Here is a 10,710-nt window from a genome sequence, read left to right as displayed (position 1 = left end):
TCCTTCTTCTGTCCTTCTTCCACAGAAGGAAAGAGAGTTTTGACTTCTACAATGCCTGCTAAGGTTTCCAAGTGTCATAGAGTTAATAATTAACAAGAATACTCCTGAATTTTTATTATTTACTCTTCAGTCGTGAGTGGGATGTTTTTCCTAAGAAGATATTTAAAACAGTCTTATAAATGCACATGCTTCAGGCTGGAACAAGGGTAAAGGTTCGGTAACTTTAAAAGTGAGATAACGGAATAAAGATCTTTACACAGAATTTTAGATATCTCAAATCCATTAATGAAATAAAGAATTTATTATTATTTTCCAATTGATTATAATAAAACCTTGCTACAATAGGTAGAAATAAGTTATCAATCATAAATTATGATTAAGAACAGAAACATCACCATTTATGTTGGGTCTGTGATAAGAAATGAGAAATAGCAGGTACTCAATAAAATATGTTGACAATAAGGGATTAGATATTTTAATTCATTAATTATATAATTTTTAACTAATAAAACAAAATGCCTATGAAAAATCAATATGATTTATGAAATCGTCCTTGAAATAAAAGCAAATAATTAAAATTAAAAAATAAAATATACTGAATGACTTGATGAATTAATCAGTGACTAACATCACATAAGGAAAAAAATTGCAATTCTTGACACTCAAAATATTTAGTTGTTTGATCTTTAAATGCATTACACAATTAAAAATCGGGTGGGGGTAGAGGTAATGATCATATCTATATTTTACTATCTCTTTTTCTTATTCTAGGAAAATAAACATTCATTTTAAGCTATTTAATAATCATAAAAGTCTGATCATGCTAATGTTAAACATAACAGACTTGACGCCAACTTCCTTTATTCTGAATGGAATCCCAGGACTAGAGGACATGCACATATGGATTTCCTTCCCGTTCTGTTCAATGTATGTTGTGGCTATGGTTGGCAACTGTGGACTCCTCTATCTTATCCGCTATGAAGACTCCCTGCACAGGCCTATGTACTACTTCTTGGCGATGCTGTCCCTAACTGACCTTGCCATGTGTTCTAGTACAATCCCTAAAGCCCTCAGCATTTTCTGGTTCCAGCTCAAAGAAATTGGCTTTGATGAGTGTTTGGTCCAGATGTTCTTCATTCACACTTTCACAGGGATGGATTCTGGAGTGCTTATGCTTATGGCCCTTGACCGCTATGTGGCCATCTGCTACCCTCTGCGCTATTCAACCATCCTCACCAATCCTATCATTGCCAAGGCTGGGCTTGCCACCTTTATGAGGGGTATGATATTGGTCATTCCCTTCACTTTCCTCACCAAACGACTACCTTATTGCAAAGGCAACATAATTCCTCATACCTATTGTGACCACATGTCTGTGGCCAAATTATCCTGTGGAAATATCAAGATCAATGCTATCTACGGTCTAATGGTTGCCCTCTTGATTGGGGGTTTTGACATCTTGTGCATTTCAATCTCATACACCATGATCCTCAGGGCAGTGGTCAGCCTGTCATCAGCAGATGCCCGCCAGAAGGCTTTTAGCACCTGTACTGCCCACATCTGTGCCATTGTTTTCTCCTATAGCCCGGCTTTTTTCTCCTTTTTTGCTCACCGTTTTGGAGGCCACACAATCCCTCCATCTTGCCACATCATTATAGCCAATATATATCTGCTCTTGCCTCCCACTATGAACCCTGTTGTCTATGGTGTAAAAACCAAGCAAATACGAGATTGTGTCCTTAGGATTCTTTCAGGTCATAAAGACATCAAATCTCACACATAGCACATGAGTGGATATTTCACAAGAATAAAACAAAAAATGGAACAACAAGGGAAGGACTATTTTTGTTTGTTTAATCAGAAGCTGAAAACATTTCTGGAAGTACTCTTGAGGATCTTAACATCACTAAATGGCCCTGTATACTGTGGATTTTTCATTACCTTGCTCCTTTGAAGGACTGGTCTCATCATTATTCATAGTTTCCTTAAAGAATTCCTAATGTCATATTTTAAAGGAAAAGAAATGACTAAAGATGAAGAATTTCTTTGGAGGTCTGATAATCCTGTTCTGAGTTCTGTTTTTCATAAATTTCCAGATTGACCTCAAGTGATTATGTCCCTCTATAAAATATGTGCTTATACTTTTATCTTTGTTAAAAAATACCTAAACTTTCTCCATGACTTCTGAAAGAAAAAAGAAAAAAAATAACCCATGAAGTCATCAGGATGATGAAGTTCTAAAAGCCTGAATACTTGTTAGGTGTCACTGAGGTAATTTTAACTCCTAGAACTCTACGTACAACATAATGAAATGCGGTATAATCCTCTCAATCGCTGTTTTGTTAGAGTCTTTTGTTGTAAACATTATGACAACCCAAAAGGGTGCTTTTCTTTTGCTCATCTTCTGTTTTACCAAGTGTGATGTTCTTTTTTAGGGAGTAATCCCTCCTGATGGTATTCTCAAAGTATATGACAAAAGAGTCTCACCATTCTTGCTTCAAAAGGCATTCTAACTGTACTTCTGATGAGAGAAATTTGTTTGTTCTTCTGGGAGAAGAACACCACCCTCAAAAGTGTATTTTTTTAAGGTCTTTCATACTCGTGTTTCCCATTTTCACATGCATATAAAATGACAGAAAAGATCATAGATTGAATAAAAGCTTAGTCTTCTTCAAAGCGACATCTTTGTGTGTATGTGTATGTTGTTACTTTTTGTTGTTTTTTAGATAATTTGTTGTAAAATGAAGAAGCCACAAAGCAAAATGGGATGTAACAGATGTAAAAAATAAATTTTTTAAATTAAGTTTTGTCAAAGACTAGCCTGGATTCTGTAAGTTTAAAAACAAGAAAAATAGCAATTGAAAACAGGAGTGTTTTGTGGTTGTTGGTGTTTTTGTTGTTTTTTTTTTTAAGGAAAAAAAGTTCTGTAGTTGAAAAGAAGACAACCTTTCACTCTAAAATATAAATAAAATAATCTTTAACACAGGAAAAATATACTTTAAAAGACTGGAGCGGGGAGTTTTTTCATTAACAAATAAACTGTATCTTCCTGTTATATTTAAGTATGTTTGTTTTTAGCTAGTGAATTTTAAAAATCCCTGCTTCCACATTGTAAACGATGTTTTGTTTCTTAACACTTTTAAGAAATCCTTTACAGCAGACTTGTCCAATGCAATGTATGTTTTTTGTGTGTTTTTTTAACTTCTGTTTCCATGGGCTTTTATTGTGAATCTACAGAAGATAAAATCCTTGGCCATTTCCATTCTTTATTATAATGTTGCTTATTGGCCCAGTTTTAAGGACTTTTGTTTTATGTTGAGGTGTAATCCATGCCAAAAGTTATAGATTATCAGTAGGTCCTTCAAATATTTTTGTTTCAGGAAGCAAATTTGTATAATCTGCAAATTGCTGTTGGTAATGAGTCTTCTTCCTCCAATCCTGACACCAAGTTATTCTTCATATAGTGAAACTTCTTGAATTATTTGTCCATGTTACAGATTGACTAAGTATGGTAAAGGACTGAAACAAAACTTTCATGATTTTTAATCCCCTTTATCCCCCAAACATTATCCCTTTGTTCTGCTCAAATGACAACATCAGAGGCCTTTTTCAAGTCCTAGAACAACACAAGTGAGCACTCTTTGTTTCCTAAACTAAAAATCCTGTGCACATTCAAAGCTTTGTTATCTAAAATTTCTTTTCAGCCAAAATCCACTTGATATTAGCAGTGATATTCCTCATTCCATTTGTTCTTCACATTCTATCTTGAATGTATGTTTCCTAAAATATCTGTATATAATATTAAAATGAGTTTAAATTATTTATAGCAATACATTTACTTTGTGTGCTATTGATTATTGTTCAAAGATTTCTACATTCTGTTGTATCACCTTACTTTGGAATACACATAAAAATGAATTGATTCACTTTCGGCACCACCATGGCAGTCGGCAAGAACAAGCGCCTTACAAAACGTGGCAAAAAAAGGAGCCAAGAAGAAAGTGGTTGATCCATTTTCTAAGAAAGATTGGTATGCTGTAAAGGCGCCAACAATGTTCAATATAAGAAATATTGGGAAGACATTAGTCACAAGGACTCAAGGAACCAAAATTGCATCTGATGGACTCAAGGGTTGTGTTTTTGAAGTGAGCCTTGCTGATTTGCAAAATGACGAAGTTGTATTTAGAAAATTCAAGCTAATTACTGAGGGTGTTCAAGGCAACAACTGCCTCACCAACTTCCATGGTATGGATCTTACCCGGGACAAAATGTGCTCCATGGTCAAAAAATGGCAGACCATGATTGAAGCACATGTTGATGTAAAACCACTGATGGTTATTTGCTCCGTCTATTTTGTATTAGTTTTACCAAAAAAACGCAACAATCAGATTCGGAAGACATCTTATCCCCAGCACCAACAGGTCCGCCAAATCCGGAAGAAATTGATGGAAATCATGACCTGAAAGGTGCAGACAAATGACTTGAAAGAGGTGGTCAATAAATTGATTCCAGACAGCATTGGAAAAGACATAGAAAAGGCTTGCCAGTCTATTTATCCTTTCCATGATGTATTTGTTAGGAAAGTAAAAATGCTCAAGAAGCCCAAGTTTGAGTTGGGCAAACTCATGGAGCTTCATGGTGAAGGTGGTAGCTCTGGAAAAGCTACTGGAGATGAGACAGGTGCAAAAGTTAAACGAGCTGATGGTTATGAGCCACCAGTTCAAGAATCTGTTTAAAATTCAGCCTTTTAATAATTACAAATAAAAATTATTATTTGTGGAAAAAAATAAAAATTGATTCTAGTCAATTTGTAATGTAACTATTTTGTAAGTTTCTTGGCATAAATAAGTGGGCACTTTCAGCACTATATTTATTTGCTGAAATATTTTAGTTGGTTTGAAATATTTTAGTTGGTATTTCATTGATTCCTGGAGCCTTGTTTTTTACCTATATTTTCAGTGCAACTTTTATCTTTTTATTCAGTACTTTGGAAGTTTATATATGATACATTTTTTTAAATGGTACATCTTGAAACTGTTGAATATCAACCAACAATTTGATTGTGAATACAAGTGACTCTGTATTCTTTTCAGCTTATTTTGGTGCTTTTTAGGTCATTCATTTGTTTTGCCAAAAAAGTATTCACTATTACAACTTGTTGTTATTGGTGCCGTCAAGTTGGAACCAACTCATAGCTGACCCTCCAGTGGATTTTCACATAGGAGGAAAGTGCCCATCTCTCTTCTGGAGAGCAGCTGGATTTGAATCTTAAAGTACAATGCTATCAGTGATAGGATATTTAATTTTACTTGGATCCACAACTGATACCCACGGTAGCAGCAGTCAAGAAATCAAAAGACATGTTGTGTTGAGAAAATCTGCTTTCAAGAATCTCTTTAAAGTGCTAAAGAACAAGGGACATTAGTTTAAAGACTAAGGAGAGCCTGTTTGACAATGAATAAGGAAGATTGAAGAATAATCAATACCTTTGAATTGTGGTACTTAGTGATGAGAATTGAATATTCCATAGACTACCAAAAGAACAAACAAATCTGTCTTGAATTAAGTGCAACCTGACCTCCAAGATGCTTCTATCTTCGTGTAACTTTTTACTTAGCTTTTTATAACAGTGGACTTATGATGTCCTTTGGCAACTGATTTAAGTCGCTCAGTGTGACTTGTTCTAGATTCATCCAAGTTATATAGTATTTCAAGAACTCTATTTTTATTTTTTTTTAATTTTCTTTTATTTATTTTCTTTTTGTGTTGCTGACTACAGGGTACTTTATTGATGATACATGACAAGATGGGCTCTCTCGGCTCCTACCCTTTCTCAGGGGGACTAGATGGAAACTATGTCAATGATGTGAGATTGACTCTCTCTCTCCTAATGCTATTGCTGGGGCAACTGGTCCAAGGTGCTCTTATTCTTTGGATGCCATTGAATCATTAGGTTGACCACATGGTTGCTGTAGTCAAAATTGTTGTCATACCAGGAAACGAGTTTGACAAAGTGGTTCTTCAGGGTAATGCCAGCCCCAGCATCAAAAGTGGAAGAGTGAGTGTCACTGTTAGAGTCACAGGAGATAACCTGATCTTCAGTGTATCCCAGGATTCCCTTGAGGGGCCCTTCTGATGCCTGCTTTACTACTTTCTTGATGTATCATATTTGGGAGCTTTTTCAAGACAGCAGATCAGAGCCACAACTGACATATTGGGGGTAGGGACATAGAAAGCCATGCCAGTAAGTTTCTCATTCAGCTCAGGGACGACCTTGCCCATGGCCCTGGAAGCACCAGAAGATAAAGGGATGATGTTCTGGGCAGCTCCACGGCCATCAATGCTTTACAGAGGGGCCATCCATAGTCTTCTGTGGGGTAGTGATGGCATGGACTGTGGTCAAGTCCCTCTATGATGCCAAAGTTGTCATGGCCTCAGGCTGGCATAAGTTTTATGACTCTAGGGAGTTGGTTTTCTCTCTGTCACAATGGGCCTCTAAGAGTGTGTGTGTGTGTGTGTGTGTGTGTGTGTGTGTGTGTGTGTGTGTGATAAAATCCTAGAGTCCATCTATAATAGCAGTCAACAAGCTCCAGGTAAACCAACAGATCACTAAGTCTAGAGGCTCTTAGCTTCCTGAGAGGCTGCAGTAGGTGCATAGTTGGTCTAGGGTTAGCATTTTCAATCTTCTACAGAGATTTGGAAGTGCCTTCCAGAACAGCAGACCTCAGCGATGATAGGAACATGTGTACTGGTCATTTTTTTTAGTCTATATTTTCACAATTATCAGGCCTTTAATTTTTACTGTCTGTGGACTTCAATTTCTTGAGCCTAGTTAATGCTTTAAGAATCTGCCTGCCCAACTAATCCAATATAATATTGATAATACGGATAATAATTTCAAAAGCAATTTCAGATCTGATTTGCAACAGGAACAAATGTTTATTAGCAAGCCAACACAGACTCATAAGACTTATTCTTTAAATGGCAGGTTTCTTTGCTGTCTTTTTAGGAGTCCCAATAGGACAAAGAAATAATAATACTGGAAGGCAGAATAACCTCTCAAGGAAAAAAAATTTATTTTATTACTTTTCTGTGAGTGTACTGTCAAATCAGATCTGAGTGGTACAGGAGAAGATTGTCCCTCCTTCCCCGGCAGAGCATCTGGTGGATTCAAACCGTGTGCCTCTGGGATTGTAGTTGCAGCTCCTTACCACTCGGCCACCAGAGCTCCCCTGCAAGGACTCCTTTTTAAAAGATTTTAGTCCTGTTTGGATAAAAGTTTACAGAGCAAATATATTTTCCATTCAACAATTTACACACATTATTTCATGACAATAGCTTCAATGCTCTCAATGTAATAATATTCTTTCCATTATTTTCCTTGGATTTCTAATTACATTTTGGAGCAAGGGGACTCTAAGCTACATTAACATTAGCACTAGAAAACTTTATAGGAAATTGACATGACAGAATATGAAATTCTCTATATCTGCTATGTATCAGTATTTTACATTATTATAGTAAAATATAATAGACCAATGCTCTTCAGAATCTTCTTTGTAATTCATACAATAATGGATCATATTCATGTTGCTTTGGCACATCTTATTTTGTCAAATACTTTTGTTCTTTTTAGTGGCCTAGTGGCAAGAAGCTTGATCATAATTCTGACGGCACGCAGTTTTAATTCACCAGCTGCTCTGCCGGAGAAGGATGGGCAATCTCCTCCCAAACTATTAACCCGCTGGCAGGTCAGCCATGGGCCAGTTCAGACCCTACGTAATGCAACAAAATAATTCTTCAAAGAGTTTTTCATTGATGAATAAAAATTGACATTGTAGGTTCCTCTAATGTCTTCACTAAAGAAGCATTTTCTCTGATTTCTTAACTAGATAATAATTTCATCATAAAAATTATCTTCAATTATATTTTAAATTTATTTTTAAAAGTTATAAGTGAAATATAATAAAATACATTTCAGATTCAGTTCTACTATTGTTTTCATTTGCTTTCTTAATTAATTGGAATGCACATATTTCTAAACTTGAACCCCCCTGGCTCATCCATGAAACTTATTCCTATGCATTTCTGGTTAGATTTGCTAATAGTGAATATTCACAATGGAAAAAGCAAATGTTTTATTACTATTGCTGTTTCATTTTTATTGTGATTTAGGTAAAAGTCTATAGAGTAAATTCATTCCTCCTTTTTTCTTTTTTCTTAAAATCAATTTATTGTACAGCCAAATTCACTGCTACAATTGATGGTGAATAGCTTGTGGACTCAGACCACCAAATTTTCTGTTAGCTGTCAAATATGTAACTTACTACACTGAAGACTCCCTTGAAAAATACACACAAGATAATAATGAGAGACCAGGAAGATTTATTAAAACCCTTCATTATATGTTCTAGTACTTTTACTCTACAATTATTTTGAGAACTTTAATTTTACGTTTCATATATAATTAGTATTAATGAATTTATTTTTATCTGTCACTTACACAGAAAGTATGTTTTTATTTAAACTCCATCTGAAGCATATTCATCCCTCCTGGAATGTAGATTTCTGGTAAGTTATGAGCAACTTGCCCTAGGTTATTGGTGAAACTCTACTTCCCAGTACAAATAAATCATGTTCTAATAGGACTTAGACACAATGGATCAACCTGCCTTTCTGTACTATATTATTACCAACTAAATAAACCTTGAAAAGTCAAGTCTTCTTGTTTTTCAGTCATTAAATAATATAGCATAGTTTCATTTGAAGATATCCTAACTTCAGTAGAAGTTTTAAAAAGATATTATGGAAGAAGTGGAATTAAGTTTACTCTAAAAGTATGTCTTCAGTTACAGACACATAATTGGCTGAATAGGTAAGATGTGGTTGTAATACAGAACAGACAAATTTAAACCAAACTAGAACAATCAAATGTATCATTAGAAATACAGAGATAATAAACCAGTGTTTTTCTACTTGGAAAGAAAGGCAAGAATAACATATAAAAGGAAAAAGAAGGAAAATAAGAGATATGCCGAAGATGAAGAGATTAATTTAAAAGTTACATTAAAGGAAGAACAAAAAGTACTCAGATTCCTGATCATTTTTTGCATTATAACTCTGGAGAAATGATGAACCATTTTCTCAGCAACTCAAGCATAGGAGAGAGTTTTGTTATGGTTATATATATCAGAAATATTACTCATATAAATCCAGAAAGAAGAATATGGGCTTTGGTCAAATTTTAAAACCTTTATTTGATTTGGAGTCATTAATCTGAGTATAGGAAAATTTGCTGGTGAAAGTATTCAAGTTTCTCATATCTTTAGTAATTTAGGGTATTGAAAATGGATTATTTTATATCAGTTATTACCCAGAATGTTATTTTATTAATAAATATATGTCTTAAAATTCTGCTTTCTGAGATTTTCGCATTATTTTTCTTGCTATTTGGATTCTACATAAACTAGTTTCATTGCACTTATGATTCAAATTCAAACTAAAAGTGTTATGTTAGATCTTTATTCTCTTACATTCCTTAACATTTTTATTTTAAGATGTTTTTCTGATTACTTAAACAAATGCATAAGCCACATTTGCCCCATAACATTCTAACATATAGACTTAAGGATAAAAATTTAAATTTTACTTTAGCAAAAGAGAAGATATCCAATCAGAATAGATATTAAAATTCATCTCTATCTTTACTGATGAAAGCCTAATATTTTAAAACTCAACATCCTACTCCAGAAGTGTTCAATTGCAGATAAGTCTTCTTGTCTTCAACTTCAGTTATTTAAATATGTACATAAAGCTAAACAAGCTCCATATCCAAGTTCTCTGGCTGTCTGCTATGATTACCTCACCAGCCTAGTGCTGTTCCAGCATAAACTTACACAATTACCAACAAAACTAGGGTACAAATACATATGAGTAGGAAGAGAGTTCTCATTTATCACTCGTAATCTTTTTAAGGGTAGAAACATAGGGCTCACTTTGGGCACATCATCAGAAAAGATCGATTGCTAGAATAAAAAAAAAAATCATGTTTGGTAAAGTAGAGGATCAGTGAAAACTAGTAAACCTCAAATGATATGGATTGATACAATAGCCTCAACAGAACACAAGCCTATTAAAGACCATGGTGATAGCACCGGCCTGAGCAATAGTTCATTCTTTGTCATTCTAAGTCAGGTCATCATGAGTTGTCAACTTGATGGAGACTGACAATAATATAGACCCTAAAAAAGTCAAATTCAATTTTATATATATTTATTTTAATCATAACTCATACATTACACTATGTTGAATCTACAAATACAAAGCTAAGGATATATCCAGTGCTTTCAAAGAAAACACAGTGTAGTTTTAACTAACCAGTCATGTAAATATACATGTCATGATGTGTATTATGATAACACAGTGTATGTGGTAACTGAAAAGAAGAGACCAGTTTTATTTTAAGCTTTAGTTGAACTGATAGAAATATTTCAAGGCTATAAAAACAGAATAAAGCCTTTTCATTCCTTCGGCACCACCATGGCGGTCGGCAAGAACAAGCGCCTTACAAAAGGTGGCAAAAAAGGAGCCAAGAAGAAAGTGGTTGATCCATTTTCTAAGAAAGATTGGTATAATGTAAAGGCGCCAGCAATGTTCAATATAAGAAATATTGGGAAGACATTAGTCACAAGGACTCAAGGAACCAAAATT

General features: G+C 34.5%; 1 protein-coding gene across 1 annotated transcript; it reads left to right on the top strand.

The window, feature by feature from the left end:
- The first annotated feature begins 820 nt into the window (after positions 1–820).
- Positions 821–1,783, top strand: LOC102844854 (olfactory receptor 52N4-like). Its single transcript, XM_006885484.1, has one exon. It carries the CDS (start codon positions 821–823, stop codon positions 1,781–1,783), a length of 963 nt encoding a protein of 320 aa, XP_006885546.1.
- The last annotated feature ends 8,927 nt before the right edge of the window (positions 1,784–10,710 follow it).

This window comes from Elephantulus edwardii, unplaced genomic scaffold (genome assembly GCF_000299155.1).
Source record: "Elephantulus edwardii isolate Elephantulus edwardi_28Jun2011 unplaced genomic scaffold, EleEdw1.0 scaffold00044, whole genome shotgun sequence".
Classification (NCBI taxonomy): domain Eukaryota; kingdom Metazoa; phylum Chordata; class Mammalia; order Macroscelidea; family Macroscelididae; genus Elephantulus; species Elephantulus edwardii.
Note: the sequence above shows the minus strand (reverse complement) of the source record. Positions and strands in the feature narration are given on the sequence as shown.

Bases quoted from the DNA above. Each gene is read 5' to 3' on its own strand.
- LOC102844854 (XM_006885484.1), top strand. From the start codon at position 821: ATGCTAATGTTAAACATAACAGACTTGACGCCAACTTCCTTTATTCTG.